This window comes from Camponotus vicinus, unplaced genomic scaffold, assembly GCF_025532165.1.
Source record: "Camponotus vicinus isolate PSW18456_S1 unplaced genomic scaffold, iyCamVici1.0 SCAF_6, whole genome shotgun sequence".
Taxonomy (NCBI): domain Eukaryota; kingdom Metazoa; phylum Arthropoda; class Insecta; order Hymenoptera; family Formicidae; genus Camponotus; species Camponotus vicinus.
In genome coordinates this window covers 12,984,372-13,008,605 of record NW_028141978.1, presented here as the reverse complement: position 1 = coordinate 13,008,605, position 24,234 = coordinate 12,984,372, and the positions used below count along the sequence as shown (strand labels likewise).

At 34.6% G+C, this 24,234-nt stretch overlaps 3 protein-coding genes across 6 annotated transcripts in view; all 3 read right to left on the bottom strand.

Annotated features, from left to right (window-relative positions):
- The window catches only part of LOC145972640 (protein son of sevenless-like), a 57,882-nt gene extending 49,545 nt beyond the window's left edge, over positions 1-8,337 (bottom strand). For 2 of the 4 annotated variants that reach the window (XM_083101382.1, XM_083101383.1), the window contains exons 1-7: positions 7,576-8,337; positions 6,901-7,118; positions 6,517-6,626; positions 6,184-6,274; positions 5,484-5,669; positions 3,883-3,989; positions 3,724-3,792 (exon numbers count right to left, since the gene is read on the bottom strand). In XM_083101382.1, coding sequence (XP_082957508.1) covers positions 3,724-3,792; positions 3,883-3,989; positions 5,484-5,669; positions 6,184-6,274; positions 6,517-6,626; positions 6,901-7,051 — 714 coding nt within the window. In that variant the 5' untranslated portion in view covers positions 7,052-7,118; positions 7,576-8,337. Of the gene's footprint in view, positions 1-3,723; positions 3,793-3,882; positions 3,990-4,218; positions 4,319-4,512; positions 4,616-5,483; positions 5,670-6,183; positions 6,275-6,516; positions 6,627-6,900; positions 7,119-7,575 lie in introns of those variants that run through there. The other 2 variants (XM_083101384.1, XM_083101387.1) reach the window with 2 other exon arrangements.
- A 7,496-nt stretch (positions 8,338-15,833) lies between these two features.
- On the bottom strand, positions 15,834-16,745 carry LOC145973226 (uncharacterized protein F54H12.2-like). The gene has a single exon (XM_083102469.1). It carries the CDS (start codon positions 16,743-16,745, stop codon positions 15,834-15,836), a length of 912 nt encoding a protein of 303 aa, XP_082958595.1.
- Positions 16,746-18,356: 1,611 nt separating this feature from the next.
- Positions 18,357-19,463, bottom strand: LOC145973225 (uncharacterized). Its single transcript, XM_083102468.1, has 2 exons — positions 19,055-19,463; positions 18,357-18,988 (listed from the first exon to the last, which is right to left on the bottom strand). Exons 1-2 carry the CDS (start codon positions 19,461-19,463, stop codon positions 18,357-18,359), a joined length of 1,041 nt encoding a protein of 346 aa, XP_082958594.1.
- Positions 19,464-24,234: the final 4,771 nt, after the last annotated feature.

Here is a 24,234-nt window from a genome sequence, read left to right as displayed (position 1 = left end):
TAATACAGCTAACAGTATTTTTAACATAACTCCTGAAATAACCATTTTCGCACCTATGTCCATATAACATTTTTTTTCCTTCAGGTGTGAGGAATATCTTCTTAAATTTTTGACATACCTTTTTAGAACACCCTGTATATATATATATATATATATATATATATATATATATATATACATACAGGGTGTGACTCAAAGTCACATTAAAACCAAATGTAAATAAGCCTAATTAAACGACTGTCATCTACAATAATTAATCCTAAATTTTTCCTTGTGTAAGTAATACAGCTAACAGTATTTTTAACATAACTCCTGAAATAACCATTTTCGCACCTATGTCCATATAACATTTTTTTTCCTTCAGGTGTGAGGAATATCTTCTTAAATTTTTGACATACCTTTTTAGAACACCCTGTATATATATATAGGAAGGAGTCCGACGGAATTTTCTTTTAATTCTATAAATAAGACGCAAAAAAAAATTGTTTTAGCTTTGTATGCATATATTTTATGGATTAACGTTTTTATTGCGATTGCACATAGTCCTTACATACATTAAATTTAGTGTATATTGGGTTCTAATGTATAAGATATTCTATATAGATATTTTCATGATTAAATATAATGTTTACATACATAATATTTCCTTCATAATGTTGAACATATAATATGCATCAATTTGTTATACTCTTGCAGTATCTGCGTTAGTTTCAACCGGCTGTTTGCGTTTGATCGGGATGAATCTTATATGAACCGGATGAGCAGGCCGTATTATTATATCTAATTGTAATCGGATATTTTTTAAATACTCAACAGGTTCCAAGTAAAAATGATGTATCAAAGGAGCTATCATAGCTTTCATCATCAGCTGACCGAGACGTTGACCTACAATTCGAAGTTTATGATAAATTATCGATACGAAGAGAAACGAAAATCGCAATCAATTTACCTATGCAATTTCTCGGTCCTGCGCTGAATGGTATATATGAATAAGGATGACGATTCTGTATCTTTTCGGGTAAGAATCTGTCTGGATCAAATACTTCTGGATTTGGCCAAAAATTAGGATCTCTGTGAACTCCATAGATATTAAGAAGTAAGATCGTTCCAGCGGGTACGATATATGATTCTGAAAATTATTATAAAATTGAAGAATATTAAAATTTACGAAAATAAGAGCTTTTTTGAGAGAAATATTATATAACAATATTGTATTCTTAAAATACTAATTAATCTTATTTTACAGTGACTAATATATACTTCATATTATGTAACATATTCAAAAATATATTCAGCAAAAAGTGACTAATTACGTAATTTTACATCATTCCCAGCCTTGCGTGATATAAAAATCGCGCTGGGATACAAACGTAGCGCTTCCTTTAAACATCTGTCTAAATATGATAAATTTTGTAATAATCTCATGTTAAGTTTTCCTCCATTCTCTTGCATCACAGTATCGACTTCAGCTCTTAAACGCTCCTGTGTTATCAATAATATAATGAAAGTGTATTTCTTAGTTCCGATTTTTATGTGCACAGATAAAAATAAATTCTTAATAAATCAACATATTTCCATTTATTTTAAATAGATTTTCTTTTCCGAATATATATATATATATATATACAGGGTGTCAGTGAAATTTTTGCTTTTACGAAGTAAGGAGATAGATTGGCTCAAATTAAGAAGGAAGGACTTCTACTGTTTTGTGATATTCGCAATAAATTAACGAAAAATTAAATAAAGAATATCGGCCAATCTGCGTGAGTAGAAGCGCGCGGCGACGAAAGTCGTCCCACTGTAATCTTATACTAGGCGCGCGGCGAAGCGGTGGGCGGATCGCTCTCCGAGACATGATGGTGGCGTGCGATATATCGCAATACCGCGCCGAAAAATGATCCGTCCTTTTAGTGGCGAGAAAATGATGCGCTATAATTTCCATACCACCTTGCAGTAGATAGCATGGTGCGCTTTTTTTATAGTGGTTTCCCCCATAGACCTATTCCACTCTCAATTTAATGCGAAAATTGTTCAAAATGCCGTTAATTACTGTACGCTGAATGTATTGTAAATGTAAAAAATTGATGATGACAGTACCTTCACAAAAATTGATCTGAGGTTAAAAATCCCTCGATAAAATGTGTTGCACACGTTGGTAATGATACGGGCGTAATCCGTTACACGTGAAGCGTGATGTACCGCGTATCGCGAAAAACCAAATTCATGTGCCACACGACGCACGCTAGTTCTAGGATTTTCATAGAATGCTTCAAGAATCCTTTCTTCATCTCGTACACGAAGACGCACTGCTGGATCGGTTATCCCGATATTATGCACGATACCCAGTTTCACATAATTATTGCACAACACGTAAAACTGTACGTCCACTTGGTTTTCTTGCACGCCCGGAAAATCATTCCACGTAAATTACGGCCGCGTGATAAGTATTTTCTCCCACTAGCCCGTATGCCACAATCATATCCGTATATTCGCCCACCGCTTTGCCGAGCGCCTAGTATAAGATTACAGTGGGACGACTCTCGTCGCCGCGCGCTTCTACTTACGCAGATTGGCCGATATTCTTTATTTAATTTTTCGTTAATTATTGCGAATATCACAAAACAGTAGAAATTCTTCCTTCTTAATTTGAGCCACTCTACCTCCTTAGTTTGTGAGGGCGAAAATTTCACTGACACCCTGTATATATATATACAGGATGTCCTAGACCACCCGTACACCCCTTTTCTTTCAAAAACTAAGCATTTTAGAGAAAAACGTTTTCGACAAAAATTGTATGGTTTTGAGGGGAACATAAGATGGTGTCATTGGTTTGACCTTGGATGGCATCGTTAAGGTGAGGTCAAGGACACCTTTAATTTCTTAAATGGAACCACCTATTTTTTATTGCATATTCTTATAGCTCATGTCGAGAGCTTTCCAAAACACTATAATAAAGTATTTTTTCATTAAGTACTTTTCGAGTTATAAGGCTTGAAATAATTTCTTAATTTTACATAAACCATAAAATATCTAGTAAAATATTCATTTTTCGATTATCTTACCTTAATACTTTTATGTACAAAATAATGAGAGGAATCAATTGGTGTAAAGAAAACACAAAATTGTTTCGAAAAAAAAAATGTAATTTGCAATTAACAATTACATTTTTTTTTTCGAAACAATTATGTGTTTTCTTTACACCAATCGATTCCTCTCATTTTTTTGTACATAAAAGTATTAAGGTAAGATAATCGAAAAATGAATATTTTACTAGATATTTTATGGTTTATGTAAAATTAAGAAATTATTTCAAGCCTTATAACTCGAAAAGTACTTGATGAAAAAATACTTTATTATAGTGTTTTGGAAAGCTCTCGACATAAGCTATAAGAATATGCAATAAAAAATAGGTGGTTCCATTTAAGAAATTAAAGGTGTCCTTGACCTCACCTTAACGATGCCATCCAAGGTCAAACCAATGACACCATCTTATGTTCCCCCCAAAACCATACAATTTTTGTCGAAAACGTTTTTCTCTAAAATGCTTAGTTTTTGAAAGAAAAGGAGTGTACAGGTGGTCTAGGACACCCTGTATATACTAATATATCTAAGAAAAATATATCTCAAGATCGCAACAAGACCTTTTCAAGATATCTTTATTACTTTGAACAAAATCTTTAAAAATTTAAATAATATATCACAATATATTATGAGAAATAATACCTGGATATCTTTATGTTCAGCTAGGAGTAGTAAAGTAAACATTAAACTCGTCGCTGTAGTATCATGACCCTATAATCATCATCATATGCATATCATCATATTGTTATACATATTTAGATATCATGTACAAAAAAATAAGAAAAGGTGACAAATACATACTCCGAATATAAAAGTGTCGACTTCTTCTCTGATATCCAAATCAGTTAGAAAATTTTCTCGAGATGCCGCTATTAAAAGATCCAACATGGCTAGCCCATTTTTTTTATCTAAGAAAAAGCATATTAGTAACGATTTCACTTTTGCATGCCGCGCTTTAATTATATAACAGTTCTTGTTTAAAATTCAAACTCTATTACAAATAATAATGATTTAATTTTACAGCAAACATATGTTGTATCATTACGTGTGATTATGTGTTTAATATAAATAGTGCAAGAATAATTTATAATATTAGATTGCACAGCCAAACTTAAATTAGAAGCTCAGATCTCTTACTTCCAAATATGTCGACATTTTCTGTCTCTTTGTTACTTTCAAGGTTTTTTAAGTATCGGCCATTGGTACGTTCGTGATAAAGCTTTCTTTCCGCGATGATCTATACAAGTATAATATTTAATTTTTGACAAGATTTTTCTGTATTAAACAGCAATGGTATTGTATTATATCATAGATATTTATAACATAATATTAATATTTAAAATAAATAATGTAATCCTACAAAGATTACGAGATTTATTGTTATTTTACACATAAAAGTATTGTAAGATTTAAAATAATGTGATAACGTACTTTTTCCGTAAATCCGTGCAATATTTTCAAGACTTTCTTTTGCTTTCTTCCTTGTGGTGACAATGAGAATAATAAATCATTATACAACCAAGGCTTTAATGCTCTAAACCGAAATTCAATACAACTACATAATTTCAAATGATGATATAATTCCAATAATGTTATTTTATAAAAGCCTTAATTAAAGCCATCATGAAATCAGTTTAATCTTTAATAATTAAAGGTTGTAAAGAATATATAAAAAATTTAAATCTATATACATATTACAAAAAAGTAAAATTTTCTAAAAAATTTTTATTTTATGTTAGCTGTAGATTTCTGATCAAAGATAATTTCTTTATAAATTTTGGACACAATTTATTTTCCCCTTAATTGTTCTGATATTTCCAGTTCTTGAATTTCCATTTTAAAGATTACAAACAATTATGTAATGAAACATTTAATGATATACATACAATAGAGTTTGATTGAAAAGTGTCGACTTGTAAACGAAGTGATATTTTCACTAAGTCCACTTTTACATAATTATTCATTAATTAATCTATTTTTCAAAATGTATAATGTAATGTATCACAATTAAAAGATCATAGATAGATTAAAAGTAAGAAGATAAGATTATAAGTTAAAAGATGTGGATTATAAGTTAAGAGATCATTATATTATATATAAATTACCTATAAATAATTAATTCGGTTATATCGTGAATCGCATTTCGATACTTTTGTTGCAACTCGCCAAGATCTTGCAAAGAGACGCCCATGGCAGTTTCTACAAATGCATTTAATTAAAACAGTCGAAGATTATTTACAGATAAATATTTTGTGGATTGTTTTTTTTTTAAATATTGAATATTATCTATCTTTCCTTGTTGATTATTGATACTTCGTATAGAAACATTATTCTATTTTTATTTTAAGCTATATCACTTAGAATAAAATTCCTGTACATAATGTAAAATAAGAACTCCTTACCGCATATCGCGTTTAATGTATGTTCACTAATAAATGGTAATAAATCCTTTACAACTGTCCCTCCGACATCTTTCAACGATTTTGTCATGCAATCGCCATCCTTGATCAAGATATCAACAAATTTATTCAATATATTGAAACAGAATGCAGATGTTAACATCTTTCGCCGCGACTTCCACTTAATCGCTAAAACAAAAACAAAATAATGCAACATTGTGCTATAAAAGAGGAATTGCAACTATTAAGTAGATGTAATTATTATTTTGTAATTAACTTTTTATAAATTAGTAAATAGAAATAAATTAATAAAAATATATAATATATAATAATAATATAAATATATAATATATAAAAATGTATAATATATAATATACAAATTAATATTAATTAAAAATCTATTACTGATAGTACAATCTATTAGTGATGTGATCTTTGATTTAACTAAATTATCTCTCTTACTTCTATTTATGACAATATGAACATGCATCACGGCGAAATTATCTCTCAATATCTCATCTACAAATTTCTTTTAAAATTATTAGTTTTTAACAAAGAGGTTGTATACATTCACCATTTAAGATAATATTCAAGTCTAATTTTAACATTTTATTTTATTTTCTGTGAGGGGGACAGATCGACAACAAATTGTAATGGAAAAGTATGTATACTTATACATACGTTAACATTATTATATTATTACCTGTGCTAGTAAAGAGACCTGTATTTAACCAAGTATGGAACACGTTATACACACGACTTTTTTCGATGTGCTTAGTGCTGCTTAATATCGTCTGAAATCATCGAAAACAGAAAGAAATATATATTATTCACTTATTATATCACTAATCTTAAATACACAAATAATTTATTAATTGTATCTCTGTATTTTATTCTAATCTCGATGGAGTATCAATTTGTCTTTTCATTGTTTTTAAGAAACATTTTTTATTAGTAAAAATCTTTCTGTGAATCGTAAGATTCTTCAATCTAATTCAATCGTAATGTGTACAGAGTATGAAATTTCTTTTATTACCTCTAAATCGTCTGGATGACGGATACCCACTCCATAAATAAAAACACCTCCGAATTTAAAAATGGGATAATATTCATCAAATAATTTACAGAAGAGCTTCCATTGTTTCTCTGAAAATTATATTATAAATATCAATACACACAAATGATTTGATTAATTTTATTTTCAATATTAATGTGCACTTCTATCCAAATACGTTGAAAATAGATAAACAATAATAAAGGAAATGAATTGCAAATTGTTATTGCAAAGAGAAGTAATCTACATGTAATAAACTTGATAAATATATGTTTCAGAATAAATGATTTATGAATTTTTGCTTGTATACGTGACACAGATTTCGTTTGTCAATTAATATAAATAAATTAGAAATTTTGTACTTACCTGCTGACACATAGCATTGGAGCATATTGCCAATAATCGGAAAACCCGATGGTCCCGGTATAAGATTAAGTCGCCCGTATTTTTTATGATACACATAATAATTATATATCAATAAAATAAACATAGATAATACCAATATAGTAATGAACATTGTTTCTTAACCGTCCTGATGTTTCTTGATTATTCGATTAAGCTGCGTCCGTTTATTGTTTTTTATTCTTCGCATGTGTCATAAAATAAATAATTTTTAATACATATAAAAATAGATATTCGATTTTCGACAAAATTCGTAATTATCTTGATAAGAAAAATAAATAATATAATTATATAAACTATATAATTATTGCTTAAAAGCTTATTTATTTATTTTATTTGTTCATTTTGTTTATCTAATTATAGTACATCGATTATGATATCTAATAATAATTATGTCAAACATTTTCGCAAAACTAATATAATGTACATTTTATAACATAATAACATAAAGTATATATTGCAACATATTATAATAATTTAATAAAATTATAGCAATCAAATAAAATTAACAACTCATGATATTTCAAAAAATTTGTGTTAAAATCACATATCGTTTTATACTAATTGTGATATTAAATATTAGGATTTTGTAATAAAATATTATAAAATTTGATTTTATACAAATTTTATAAAGATTACCGGATAGAGATTTTATGTGGTACAACGATCAATGGAAACACATAACTCAAATGATTAAGATAGAATTGTAAATCTCGTTAAACAGATGCATAAGTTTAACAAAGCTGTATAAACTGATAATAAAAATCTGAAGCGTGTATTTATACTGTTCTTCCACTCAAGCGCATATTAATTAGAATTCTTAAGAAGCAGGCAATTAAATAATTTCATTTCAATTAATGACAAATGACATTTTTATTTATCTTTATCTGAGAACATAAAAAAATGATTATAAAACCATTTGAAAATTAGATTTAAGATTACCAGCATTGATTAGAAATAGCGATTGTTTCTGTTTAAAATGTATCGTTTTCAAAATCAAGATATCAATATCGATAATAAAAATAAGGAAAAAAATTTTATTTTTTTACAAATTTTCACATCAATCTTCCCAACACTTTCAATTAAGTAAATGAATTTTTAAATAGGCGTGCTTTAGATGATAAATCATTTAGAAATTTATCACCTCGAATTATCTTTAGCAAAGCTAACGAACGACGCTAGTTGCTATTTTTGAATTTTATTTCAATTTCAATAATTGCTCTTATCGTTTTTTTAACACGTTCCGTGCCGAGCCGTTTCTGCTCGACTTTTCATTCAGGCTATTTGATGTTTTGACTAAAGCTTGATATATTATCACACAATATTTCATTACATCATCAATCCATAAGTAATTAGCTTGTATAGAGTAGTTATCACATCGTGTACACGTGGCGCTGCAATCAGTTTTAACTTTTCGGTTAGTAAAAAGAACCTGCCGTGTTCGAATTTGTTGAGTAAAAAGCGAGGGAAATAAAATATTTAACAAAAGAGGGAATAGGTAAATATACGGAGATAACATTTTTTGTTTTTCATTTGTATTTTTGTCTTTTTCTTTTGTCTTTGTTGGAAAACAAGTTTCTTTTATTAACTTTCATTAGTTTATTCTTTCATCTTTTAATTTTTTGTATTGATCCAGTGATCCAATTTTCAATTTTTATCCCTAATGATAGGCAATGTGGAAATACAAGACGCAGGTAGTTCTAGTAGTATTTCTAGCGAAATAGAAATTCCATTTAGGATGAAACGCTCGCGTAAATTTATATTATCATCTTCCGATGAGACAAGAGATACGTCAATTGAGGTTAGCGCGCGCTGTATATCGAAATGCCGCCCAATTGTATATAGCACCGAAAGTGAAGGTGAAACACGAAATGTTACTGATAATTTACCAGACCAATGGATAAATCCAAGTGGAAATCAACCTTCACTCATACCATTCATAGGTACACCTGGAATAACATTATTAGATTATTTGTATAAAGAAGAAGATTTTTACCTACTATTTGTTACCGAAGAAATGTTTCAAGACATAGTAGAACAGACTAACATATACGCGATGCAAACATTGGCTCAGAAACGATCATGTCGTCTGAACAAATGGATTCCCACCAACAAATGTGAAATAAAAAAACTTTTCGGCCTTCTCATCTGGATGGGATTAGTAAAATTATCCGAAATACACTTATACTGGTCCAAAGATCCAACATTCGCTCAAAGCTTTCCTCGATCAGTAATGCCAAGAAATCGCCTTGAGATATTGTTACGAATGCTGCATTTCGTGAACAATGAAAATGCAAATTTTGAAAACCGCCTCTATAAAATCAAACCAATTATTAATAAACTAAAGGAAAATTATGCAAAATATTATGATCCACCGGAAGTAGTATGTATTGACGAATCTGTAATACCATTTCGCGGCCGTGTCGTTTTTAGACAATATATAAAACAAAAACGGCACAAATATGGTGTAAAGCTATTCAAGTTATGCTTCAAACCAGGATATACCTATAACTTTGAAATATACTGCGGTAAACAATTTGGCAAGGAGAAAACTACTCCTAAAGGTGTTGCTACTTCACTTTGTAAAAATATTTTTGATAAGGGACATACTTTATGTATTGATAATTGGTATACTAGCATAGATTTAGCAGAAGAATTTATTGCTAGAAACACACACGTAATAGGAACGATTCGATCAAATCGTCGTAGAATTTCCAAAGAAGTGGTACAAAAAAAATTACAACGAGGAGAAATATTTGCAAAAGAAAATAAAGCTGGAATAACATTGATGAAATGGAAGGATAAACGAGATGTTTTACTATTGTCTACCAAACATTCTGCAGAGACGGCTGTTGTTAGAAAAAAAGGATATGATATTGTTAAACCGAAACTTGTTATTGATTATAATGAAGCCAAGAGTTCCGTTGATGTTTCTGACCAAATGGCAGCATACAGTAATCCATTACGCAAAACTTTAAAATGGTATAAAAAAGTAGGATTTGAACTTTTACTAAATACATCAGTTGTAAATGCTTAGATATTATATAATACTTAGCAACATAGATCTATATCAATAGTAGAATTCAGAAAACGATTAGTTGCTTATTTATGTCACTGTCAGAATGAAAACAACAACTTATCTCTTGAAATTACGACAAACTCTAGAAAACGTCATGAAATTAAAAAGCAAGAGGGCAAAGCGTCGATAGTTAGAAAACGTTGCACTTCTTGCTATAAACAAAATGTAAAAAAATTTGATACTGAAGTAGCAAGACAAAAAACTATAAGAGTAGTGACGTTTTGCAGCGATTGTCCGAACAAGCCCTTTTTATGCATTCCTTGCTTTAACAAAGTGAATCATTATATGTAATTATTAATTATTGTATATATAACAATTAAACAAACTTATGTGCTTTGTTCTATACTGCATTTTTTATAATGCCTCATTCTTTTGGTGGAAATATATTCTACAGTCTTAAACTTGTTATAAAATATATGTTTTTAGAGCATTAAATAAATATGTCAGCGTGTACCACCAGTGGTACACGCGGCTTGAATGGAAAGTTTAACGTGTACCATCGGTGGTACACGTGGCACGGAACGTGTTAATCGCATATTATATTTCGAGAGAGATTTTATTTATAAAAAACAAAATGACAAAAGTATGATAGTCATTGATTTTGATGAGACCTAATATTGTAAAAGTCAATTTTTTAATGGGGTATTTCAATGTAAGTGAATAATTTTTCAATGTAAGAGAATAAATAAAAAAAATACACATATGTGTCTCTTAATCTATATATCTAAAGTTAATCAAAATCGAAAAAAAATATTTGTGCCAGTTTTTTGTAAATTTTTTTGGAAAACTCATCTTTTTCTCTCCCCCTATTTCTTTAAAAAATTGTATTTTACTTATTAAAGCACATGAAAGTTTGATATAATATGAAAATAATATAGGAAAATAATAAAATTTCGATTTATATAGCTTTTAATCAACAGAATGAAATTCTCGTTCCGTACCTCCATTTCAGTTAGAATAAGTCTCTATAATATTTATCTTACATTTGCAATAAAATAATATTATACATGAGATGTAAAAAAAATTACAAATAATAAAAAGTATAAGACTCGAAATATAAAATTAAACAAAATGGTTTTAATGGCAATACGAGTCAAATGTCGATGTTATAACACATTTAATTATAATACAAAAAAAAATTATATAAACGAGAATCTCAAAGAAGTGCATTCAAAAATTTTAATTCGCTGAATACAAATTTTGCATTTAAATATCATTAAATATCATTAATTTAATGAATCGACTATTTTGTGACATTAAAAACGATTAACATTTAAAGAGCAACATGATAAAACAAAATTCACGATCACGAAGGAATTGAAAAAAAATTGTTGCGCAAGAGAATATTGTTGAAATGTATTTTATTGCTTAAGTTTGTATTTTTGTCTTATTTTTTGACAAAAAATAATGTTATTACTTTTGAAAATTGCTTTTATTAAGAATAAAGACAGATACGAATACTACTACTGCTGAATTATATTCTTTCGATTTAATATATTTTTGAAATATTAAAGCTGTTATACAAAGAAGGTATAAATCCGAAACTAATACAATATGAGAAACAGATATTATAAAGATGATAAAAGATTTAATTATCAGAATATATATATATGTATATGTAACATATAAAATACACAATCATATACAGGGTGTTCGGAAATTCAATCGACAAATTTTCAGAGATTATTGGGGGCACCATAAAAATCATTTTTTGCAAATGAACCTGGGGTCGGAAACGTGTCATTACATCGCTACGGCATACGGAGTGTTCGAAAGAGTCGGGACCTCGAAATATCACAAAAAATAGAAGTTTTACAAAAAATTGTTTAAAACAAAAGTTGTAGGGTGTAAAAAGGTCTATTTACTGGCGCCATGTGTTTGACCTTGGATGGCGTCGCCAAGGTCACGACAAGGCCACCTTGAATTTTTGAAATGGAACCCTCCTTTTTATTGCATATTCTTGTAGCCCTTCTCGAGACCTTTTCAAAGCACTAATTTTACCAACTTTAAGTAAACCGTTTCGAAGTTATCGAGCTTTTCATAAGATGTCTCGCCCACGAAGGCAAGAGATCCAAACACAAATTCGATTCCCAGATTGGAAGATGAGCTAGCCAACCATGGCAAGATCGGTGGCTGATCCAGCCGATAAAGGCAAGATCGGTGCCTGATCCAGCCGATGGTTCTTGTTTTTAGAGTATGAATGTGAAGTGCGAATGTTAATTGTGTATGGATGATAATAGAAAAAATATTTATACGACAAAATCTGGCAGAAAAGCGAGACAAAAATTTATTAGTTACAATTTAACAGAAAATAAAAAAAGAAGAAAAATGCCGATCATTCCGGAAGATCGTGAGATCGACACACAAGGAGCGAGTGTGCCCGTGAGAAAGGAAGAGAGAGAGAACCTAAACAAACTACGCGAAGAATTGGAATAAATGCGGCGAGACCTTGAAGCTATGCATATAGGAAACATTCAACAGCAACAACAACATCAGAATGTCCTTCATCGAAATGTTCATGATAATGGACAAGAGCAGAACGACGTAAATATCGAGGAGGTTGCGACGATGATAAGTAATGTTCAAAATTTTAACTTAGATATTAAGATGCCAAAAATGAAAGATGATTTAACTTCGAATCCCATGGAATTTTTAGAGGAATTAGAAAAATATTTTAAAATAAAAAATGTTAAGGAAGATAGAAAAATATTGATAGTTGAGCATTCGTTAGAAGGAAGGGCGAGTTTGTGGTTTGAATTACAAAATAATATTCAAAACTATGAAGAATTTAAAGAACGATTTCTCGAAGAATTTTATTCGGTGCCAACTCGCGTACAATTTAAAAATTCTTGGATGGAAAAACGATATAATTTGTATAAAGATTCTTTACAAACATATTATTATATGCAAATCAAAGAATCGAGATATTTTATCCCAAAATTGTCGGACTATAAAATAAATTATAAAATTTTTCAACAATATCCTACTTGGGTTAAGGAAACGTTAGCGACGATTAATTATGCTGATTCTAATTTAATTAATCAAACTTTAGCCAATCTTGATAGTATTTGAAGAGAAAAGGAGCACGGATATAAAAACAATAATCAACAGCAATACGCGAATCCGAGAATACGACAAATAAATATGTATAGAGCAATGCCGTGTGAAGAATATCGCGAGTATTATAGAAATCGAATTCGTCACAAAAGATTTTAAGTAGATATGGGCCACTATGGTGCGTCAAAACAAACCCCCACCACTCGGCCCCTGGCGCCGTGGGCGTGGCCAGGTGAAGTGGAGGGAGGCGTTCTGATTGGTGGAAACAATGCCCCACCTCCCGAAGTCTCGATTTTGATTGGCTTGCACCATAGTGGCCCAGAGTTTGATTGGCTCGCACCATAGTGGCCCAGAGCTGCGATTGGTCGACGCCGGCTGTGTCGCCGATTTATCAAATTTTTATTTCCCTACCTCCGCGGTACTAGACTCGAAGAAGCAATCCTCCTCCCACTCCAGCCCTGGCCCACCTGTATAGGGTTCCGAGTCAAATTCCCGTTACCTAGCCCTTAGTCGCTCTCGCTACGTCTTGGCAGAACGAACTCCCCCCACCTACCGATTTTCGGAGGGTAGCCGGCGGTATATGTCTCGAGGAAACAATCCTTACCTCCCCACTCCGTCTCGGGGCCCGCTATGGAATATCGAAACAAGCCCCCTCCGCTCGAACGGTTCATGACGCACTTTATCGGAAAAAGAGACAAAGCATCTCAGTAGGAGACAATAATTATTATAATTATTATAATTATTATAATTAGACTACATTGCACTACAGAGGTAAAAAGATGAACATGCGGATGATTGAACGCGAGGCGGGGGTGTTATAAAGGAAGAAGGGAAAAGTTAAAAGTATTAAACACGAATTAAGATAAAAAATTTTCACATTTATTAATATACCCGCATACAATTCGTAGTACTTCGCAAAAATTTTTTTTATATCTTCTTACAATTAAACTCGCTATTAATTAACATTATATTTTTCATGTTTTTTTTCGCGAAGAAAAATTTTATGAAATAATTCTACGATTAAATGATCGTTATATTTGCAATTTTCGGAAAAAAGACTAAGAAATCCATCGAGATTGTAACCGCTGCACATATAATATAAAAATACACAACTGTAGAGTCCGCAGGTTTGAGAGAAAAGCCCTTGTAGTTGTTCGGTATTCCATCGATAAATGTTGGAATTTCGCCGGAGACGTAGGAAAAAACCTGGATACAAGGGCGGTATTCCGTAGCTATCGAAGTATGTCCCTGTACCGTCTTCGTCGAGGAAGAAAGCGATCCAGTGTTCTCCAGGGCGATTATGATTGTCCGTATTAGCGACGATGGCCGTCGACCTCGTCCACGCCATCGGCAATCTGTCGGCAGGATAGACTCCCACATGTTTGACATCTAGCTGACGCAATGCTTGCAGAATTTCGCGAGAGTCCATTTGTTTGCAGCGAAGACGAGCGAACAAGCGGTATTATTTGAATAATTTCTTTTGGTGGCTTGTTTTCGGGTTGTACAGCTAACGGATTTTCTGTTTGCGCGGGGCGGTTAATAGCCGCACGTTCGATTTTTTGCAGATTTTTCTTCTCTATTTTATTATTTGATTGTGCTTTAATATTTTCATTTTCATCGTCGTCGTCGTCGTCGCTTACTATCAAAATTTCGGGAGAACTGCAAGTCGTTTGAGTAATGCTGTCTCCGTCGTTGTTGAAATTATTTTGCGCAACAATCCAGCTTTTTAATTTGTAAGCGTTGCGTAATGCACAATGAAAAATTCCGAATTTTCGAAATCCGTGATGTCCGCACTCTTCTTCTACCGTCAGATTTTTGAATGCCGGTGAGATGCCTTCCAAATTATATATATTTCTAGAAAGTAGATTCCTCAAATAACTCGCTTTCTCGTTTCCTCTAACATAAATGTGACGCACGCATCTTGTAATTTGCCGCAGTTGCGATGTAAAATATTTCGGATTAGTTTCGCCATCGAACCATTCAATGCCGTGATGATTTCGCGTGAGCCAGTTGTTTTCTTGTCTTATTTTTTCAGGTAATTCGGCAAACGAATGCGTCGGTATCATAATCCAATGATCGACGATTGGAGCGTTAATCGCTACAACAGCAACCTCCTTAGGGATAAACTTTTTCTTCGCATCGCGGAAACCCTGAATATCGACGACTATATCCATCTTACGAAAAAAACTTATGTGATTCGACGCGAGGCTCTATGTAAAACAACGACGCCGAGCGTGTCTCCAACGAAACTGAATATTTTTCGAAACGTTGCGCACTGATGTCGGAGTTTTGAGCGAAGTAGAGGGGGAACAATTTTAAGCGTCTATAAAAAATTTACCCCGAAAAATCGACGATGACCTGACGAGACGAGTCGATTTCTATGACATTATCGAATTCGGCATAGATAATACAATTAATCGTCTCGGAAAGTGCTCTTACGAATCGCACTTCTAATCGTAAACTACCATGTTTGACGAGATTCCAATGTCCAGCGCAATTAGCGGATAGATCGGGAGTAAGATCAAAAGCGAATAAAGTATACCCTTTGAAATAGTCGTCTCTGCTTATAGAATTTCCCTCGTTCAAAAAATGAATACCTGTTCCCGAGAAAAGCGTTTGATAAGCTTCGATGTAAAGCGGTTCCTCCTCGGAGAAAGCTGGTTGCAAAGGCCTACTGGGGATTTGCGTGCCATCGACGTACAGCGAGAAGAAATTTATTCCGTAGTTCTTGAAATTAAACGGATTTAATTTTCTGTCACCGTTAAGCTTTATTACTAACGAAACCGACTATTACTCGCTTCGGTAATTGACCGAGTATTACATTATCTAACGATTCACCCATAACGCCGCTATGAATCGTGAATGTTTTAACCTCGACTCTCGTGAGCGGATACTTGGCTGTAACTTTACTCATCATTCTAGCATGCGCGAGTAACAAACCCGAGCTTATTTTCGCCCTTCTAACGAGCAAGGTAGCGTCGAGAACGTGAATTTTCGATGTTCCGCTACTTTCCATGAGACAGAACGAATCTTTCGAACGAACGAATCTCAACCGTACTTCTACACCGTTAATTAAAAATTTGTCTTGATTGAAAACGTCGCAATAGAGATGTCCTACGAGATCTAACGCCTTTCCTCCGGAAATGTAACGAGCGCGTCTCGCGAGAGCGGGATTGCCGGGATTTGTTTCCAACAGATCGTCCATGTGTCCGGGTGCATCCATGTCCCATAGACAGGAAGTTAGATGGGAAGTTTTTGCGGGTGAAGAATAATTTAACAACGCCTCTATGTACGCTCGGTACGCGTAAGCGTTGTTTGGAGGCGACACGAGCTTTTGATTGAAATACACGTCGATTTGATTGAAGATAGAATGAAGCAAATGATTTACAGGGCCTACGGCTATTCTTTCGGCGCTTGTTCCTGAAGCCTGTCTCGCGGAATCGGCGTTTGTTTCTACACGTAGACGAAGACTCAGCATGGTGTGCGTGAGATCTAAATATTCTTCTCCGTGTCCGGGGATGACGAATTCTATCGGCGAGTCGTCCGAGAGAGAGGTCACGGGTTTGTAATGAATCCATTGCGAATTTTCGATGCTAGTTTGCGTAGGTGGTAGAGAGAAGAGATCTAGTTCGCTCTTTAAACACTCGCTCGAATGCGTGTGAAGAAAAGACATATTTCTTTATCGCAAATTGCTCGCTGTCGTCCGTCGCTCGCCACCGTCGTTAAATTAGAATGCTCCGAATATAACCGCTTAAGAAAATATATCGGATACGGTACTTTTTTTACCGATTTTACGTCGTTTCGCAGACGTCTTAAGTCTTTTTTTCACAACCGTACGACTTTTCTTCTTCTTTTTATTTCTCTGCGCTTTTGTACTCGTTCTTTTTTTCCCAACCGCTTTGATTTTCTTACTCGTCCGTCGTCGCTTGCGAGCCGATGTTATTGCGGATCGTGCGATGTGATTATCAAGCCCGACAAAAGGGAACTGAGCTACATGCATTTTCGCATCAGACTTATATCCCGAACCCTTCATTAGACTACTTATTTTTTCTTTGGCTTTTCTCTTGAGTTTGTCTCGCGATTCTTCAAAACGGTGTTTGGCCGCTACCTTAAATGGCGTATTGTTTTCGACGTCTTCGATTACATTAACGCCAGCCCGTAAAGCTTCTTTTCCCACAGCTCGCGTGGCTTTACCTAAATATGGTAGTACGCGTCTGAATAATCCCCCGAGAAAACTGCCGATTCCGTGACCGCGCTGATAGGGCGATCCGACGAAAACTCGCGGGATTCCGCCGCCGCGACCGCCTCCGTTCTGTAATTCGTCGCGATATACCGAGTAATAGTCCATTAATAATAATAATAATAATGAACGGTCAAATGCGTTTTTCTCTTTCGCGGATTCCGTGTATTTTATAATATCTAATCGATACACCTAAAATGCAAAGTTACCGTCAACGTTCCGAATTCGGTATGCTCTTCCCCAGCTGATCTCTTATATCTATTTCGATCGTACGGAAACTCGTTCGCCGCAGCGCGATGTATTGCGCGGGCGAAAAATGCTTTATCTGAGTGGATGCAAACGGATAATCGTTTCGTGCATCGTGCGCGACTATTCGAAGAAGAGGCGATTGTACATCGCCCGTAATATAAGGTTCGCAAATGTCGCAGTAGACGAAAAGTTTGTCTGGAATACCTCGCAACAAACTAGCTGGTATGTCGGCTATTATATAGTCGTCACCCGTGAGTACAAAAGGAAATTTTGGAAAAGCAATGCTCGAAGAAGGAGGAATGTCAGGATTGTAGTAGATCGGTAGTAGATCGTTCGAACTTCCACAGCGTGAATCAAAACCGAGCATACGACAAAGCTTGTCGGAAAAATGCACATGATGTTCCATATCGCATTTCCTCTCTTTGCAGGAAAGTCTCATAACAACTTTACCACCAGCTTTTAATTCCCAAACGACATGGGCTTTTACGGGTTTGCACGCGTCATTCATTGTCTCTATAATATCGCGTACGCTCGAATAAACGCCTGGTGATACTTCGACATCCGCATGAGAAAACGCATCGATGCTCTTATTAATATCGATAAATTTTATTGTTCCTTCTCCAGGGCGTATATGTAAAAAGCTACACGGAAACTGGATCTCCGTGAGCGCTACTTCCCAACGACCGCTTAAGTCTATACGTTGAGGTAATTCGGTGGTGAAACACGTTGTTTTATTTTCCGGAAAGTAGCGCATGCTACTATTACTCGGGAGGATTATGTGAAATTCTTCCCCTCTCATTTTGATATTAAACTCGAGGCTGATATCCAAGAATCGAATTTAGAAGGATATCCCCGCCAACTAACTAGTAATTGTTTATTGTCGCCCCGTCCCTTGGTTTTTATCACGTGGTCTACGATAAATTCTGCCTCTCGTAAGTCTTTAATAACTTGCGTTAATTCTTGCTCGTAAAAAATCCCGTCTATAACCTCGCCCTGTAAATCGCTTAGTTCGTATACAGGAGGTCTTCTCCATTCGAGAACGCGATGAATTCGAAATATTTCTTCACTCCATCCCGCCTCGTATCCTTTCTCAAACGCTGCTTTTGCTCTACTAATGCGTACGAGCTCGCCCGCTCTGTATTTACACTTTTGTTTGCGCCCGCGATTTTTTCTTCCTTCAGCATCTTCGGCATTGATATTCCAACGTCGATTCATATTTTCTCGCGCGATACGCGCATTTTCCAACGTAACGATCGCTGGTTGCATTTTAATGCTAGAATGACGAGTATGATTGTAAGCGTGAACAATATCCTGCAAAATATCGATATAACGGCGAGTATTTTTATGTGTAAAATAGCGCCACATTCTCTCCTTAAGTGTTCTATTGAAACGTTTGACTATAGCTGCTTTGATATCGGGATTTCGCGCTACACGAAATCGGATGTTTTTTTCTTTTAAGAATTTTTGTACAGCGCTCGCGATAAATTCTTTACCTTTGTCGGTTTGTAGGTAAACGGGTAAACGTTTTTTGTTTCTCGAGAATATGTTCTGAAAGGCCTTTATCACGCACGCCGAAGTTTTATCGCGCAAAGGTTCTACCCAAGCAAATTTGCTAAGTACATCGATAACCACCAGTAGATAGGAATATCCGTCGTTATAACTCTTAAGATTACGAAGATCGATTAAATCAGCCTCCCATAAATCATCGATATTTGTCACGTTATAATGTAAACGCGGAAATTTTCGTCGTACTGGACGATGCAGCGTGTACGCGTCTTGCGATTTAAGCCAGTCGACAACCTCGTTACGCGAGAAATTCGGCTTAGCCGCTCGTGATAAATTGACCGTCGCTGAATAATCCGCGTAGTGCGAAGGATCGTAATATAATTTTTCGAGTTCCATCTTATTAGAATTTGCTCCAACCGAATAAACCTCTTGCTTTCTTCGTCGGGGAATTCTCGTCTTTACTTGCTAATGTTTTATCGGCCTCATCCTCATCCTCATCGGCAGATATAAATACCGTATCTCCTTCGGATACAACTGTCTCGTTTAACCTGCTGCGTGAACGACGAGTTTTCGGAGTGGAAGTAACAGCTGCTAATTCGCTGCTTTTAATACGACGAGCTATTTTGCCTACGTGTAAAAAACTACGATTTCCTATGAGACTGGAAGGTGTGTTTATGTCCTGCAGTAATCGCGCAAATTGAACTCTTCCGATTGCTTTTACTGTTTTTCTCTCGCGTATCGCGTCATTTATGAGATCGCTAATATTCGAACCCGTTACAACCGCACCGTTTATAGTCACGAGTCCTTGTCTATCCCAACCGATCTTTGACGACGGAGCATCGAGTAAATATTTCAATAGCGTGTGAGCTTTGTAGCGATAAGTTTTCGGCACACTTTCGATTATATTTTTAATCATTTCCGCCGATTGATCGCGTTTTTTTCCGAAACTATTAGCGTCACCTCCTCCTCCATCTTCAACGCTACTAATTAAAGTACGCGTAAATTCTTCGGTATCGTCATCTTCCAAGTACATGTCCTCGTCTTGCTCAGTTTTATCATCGGCGTCGCCGTTTAAAGCCCCACGCGAATCTTTGCGAAAACGCTTTTTTGCATCCCGAACAAAGTAAAGATAACGTTGAAGTACTTCTTTATACATTTTCCATCTTTCACCCTCGTCGGCGGGAGTCGAGAGATTGAGAATACGACACATCTCCGCATCGAGTCGCGATAAAGGGGTTCCCGGTGTCCGTACAGATTTATTATTATCATTTTCCGTATTATTAACATTTTCCGACTGTTGATTTTGCTGCTGCTGCTGCTGCATTCGTTGCATTTTTTCGAGATTTTCCGTAGAAATTAAAACCATTTTTTTAGCCTTTTCCATTTTTAATACTTTTCCAAATATTATTATTTTTCCTCACAAAGAATATAAAGAATTGTATTTCTTTTCACTCGCCGATAATCCGTGATAATAAAGCTCCGAGTATAGGACCGATAATATAGGGTAAAAATCCTCCGCGTTGTACCAATAGTTTTCTTTTAGTCTTCAAATTACCCCGCTTTGCCGCGATGCGCCGTAAAGTCGTTTTATGCTTGGACAAGCGCTTTTTTTCGCTAGATTCGAGCGGTACGTTACCTTCGAGCGTATTGAAAATACACTCCTGAATACACTTTACAAATTTATTGTCGGCATCGCGTAAGAACGCCGCTCTTTGATTTTTTTTCAAATAGCATAGAGTTTTTAAGAGACACAGGTTCCTCTCTCCGATGCAACGTTTTGCAGTCTTTATTGCGCTATTCGGTAAATTCCTCGCTGTCGCTGTCGATGATGTTTTGTTAGGGTCTGCTTTTTTCACCATTGCGTCGTAATCGCACAACTACAACTCGCGGCTGCGAATACCTTTCTTTTATACGCTTCCGGCTCTAATGACAGATTTACGTGGTATGTAGACGTAATGTAGAGTATCCTCCGGAAAGATACACGTGCGAAATCGGTATTCGTCTGGAGTCGATTGTTTCAAATCGAGCAATAAATATCCATGCGGCTTCGAGGTAGCGTCGTAGTACGCTTCTTCCATAAATTTTGGATCGTCGGGATATACCTGACGCGCTAAATGACGAATTTGCGCACGATCGCACGGATTTTTGAAAACTACTATATAATTCGCGTTGAGAGATATGTCGCGCTGTCCACGTCCCTGATGGAAAAGATTTTGCGAAATGAGTATAACGCTGAGATTCTTATGATGACTTCCTTTCGTAAATAGATCCACGATAGCGTCGCACGAAGACGATTCCCTCATAAGATCGTCGATTATCACCAATTTCGGAGAAAGCGCATCGTTAGAATAATCCTCCGGACGCGGTAACCCTTCGCGAAATTCGATTATATTTTTCCTCGATTTTATTAAAGCATTATCGCTATATTTGCTCTCGCTTTTCTCTTCTTCTCTCTCTCCCGTGTCGCAATGTAAGCACTGATACGCATCTTGCCACTCGGCGTAATAAAATAAAATTCTCTCGAATCGGACATCGGACATGCGGGATAAATGTCGAAGAAATGTTTTCACGAAAATTGTTTTCCCGCATCCCGTAGGGCCGCAGACGATCGACGTCCAAGGATGTTTCCAGCGCACGTCCATTACACAAAATAATCGATTTCGCGTTTAGGAACAATCTCATAAATAAAAAAGTAAACGACGATATTTAACAACAATAATCTAAGAAAGAAAAAAATGCGCATGCTCCTCGAATATTATTTGCAGGAATGTAAGAAGAAAATAAGCTTATTCGCGTGGGGCCCCATCCGCGCCGGCCACGTGCTCGCGCTAGCGTTCTGTTACGCGTGCGAGCGGAAAGCACCGCTGATTAGATGATACACGACGCGCGACCGCGAGTAAGCGTATTCGCGCGAGGGTAGGCTCGCATCGGCGACTTTCGCGAGCACCAACGCTAATGAGCTTATAATTGATTCTCCATATACGCTTATAGTAAAAATAAAATGCTTAAATTCTGGAAAATATATTTTAAATCGATGTATCGCCTAAATTACAAAATACCTGTACATACTCGTATTTTATGAATCAACCGATAGCTGACTCAGACAAACACTATCCCCCCGTGATATAATAATAATATCTAGAGATTCTTAAAACCCTAAACACACGTTAAAAAACTAGAGACATTCAATAAAATAATCTCATCTTAAGATAACCGTCAATAGTTTTCATTTTAAAATAACCCCGCTATATTTGCAATAGTGATTAAGAAAACAATTCTGTTTCCAAATAATTTAGGAAGATATGGAAAATCTTTCTCACCTTGAATCTACCCTAGCGAAACCCTCATCCTAAATCCTCAACCTATTTTATTCTCATGCTGAAACAGCATATATACCGTATCGACTAAGAAATCTGATAAGATTTCACATTTTTTTTTAAATTAAACATTCAGATATACCCCCGCCCGTAATATCTATAAATTTATCATTCGAATCTTCCTTAATAAAACATCCCCTAAATATTTTTCCCGTGGTGAATCACTAGAGATATAGCTTAGAGAAAATTTTTAGAAGTTTCTAGAAACGTTTATAGAAGTTTCTCGGTATTTTTCTTTGATTATTGTAAAATATTTTGTTTGAATACGCATTTATGCTCACTTCTGCCCATATTATTTCCCCCCACTCTTTTTGCTTAGATTTTTTTTTTAGGGGAGAAGCAGTAATATAAGCGCGAGGACAAACCGTGTATTCATTCGAATTTCGTCGTTAACAGAAGTTAAGTCTCGAGCGAAGAAGAAAAATTCTACGCAAATACGCTAACGTTGTTGTTGTGATTATTTTTTGCACAGTACATTTTTCGAGTTTGTTTCGAGTGGTTAATAGTAATGGCTGGAACGACCGAAATAGCCAGTTTTGTGAAATCCTCGCATGTTTGCGATATTAAGGAGCCGGGAAATGGAGACAATAAAATCGGCAACGGTGGAAGAAACCGACATTTGTTGCTATCAACAACATACGGACTTAATTCATCCTTCACTAAGAAGATACAAGTGGGATTGCAATCGACGAAGGAAGACTGTTTTGTTCCAATTGTTAAATTAACGAGCAATAATGCCGATGGGATTTGTCTCGACTCCGACACGTGGCAGCAATTTCAATCCTGCATGGAACATATGAGACAGTATTTGAACGACGATCAAAAAAGAACGGGAGGAATAAATCCGATTATTATTAACAATATCACCATCAACTTTACCAGCGCTTATGGCTCGAGGGCTATTCTAGTGGCATACAAGGAAACCAACGAATATTCCGCGAGTAATGTCGAGAAGGAAGAACAACCTCCGTCGAAGAAACGAAAAACTTATAACACCGCTATCGTGATGCAGAAAGTTACTTTCCTCGGCTTGGAAAATATTATAAAATGCATAGATACGCATTTGTCGCAATTAATTAATATCGTTGATACTGTCAATACATGTGCTAACTATATAATAAACGAAATAGAATTAAAACTTCCCTCATCGTACATAGATTGCGAAATTATAAAACTCACAATTAAAGGAAATTATGAACAAATCGAACAAAGTGTTCGAACTCAAATTAATAATTTAACATTTTTAGATGTATATTTCAGCATTATATTTGTAGAGATACTTTCGCTTAAATTTAATGAAATTTCTCGTGCGATTTTACAAAAACGAAAATTTTATGAAAACCAATAAATAAATGTACATCGATAAAATATAATAAATAACATAACAAGTTTTTCTTAAAAAAAAAATTCACAGAGTACTTTTTACTACGTTTTCAACATATTTCCCGATATCTCCTTCTGTCCTTTACTGCGAACACGCAGCAACACGTCGTGTATTATTATTATTATTAGCATTAAACGTGTATTTTTTCTTATAAAGAAACAAATAATTTTAAAAATTTATTATATTCGAGCAATAGCTATGGTCGACGCAAAATAAAAATCTTTGACAAATAAAATAATTACAAATTTTTTTTATTACGCCTAGTTTTTAAGAAATCATATGCGTAAACCATTACTTAATTAAGGTAATTAGCAAAATGTTTAGCGTCAGTTGCTTTCTCGAAAAATAAAATAAGAAATGAAATAGATTATTCGCGCTACGGTAAAAAATATAATTACAATACGGT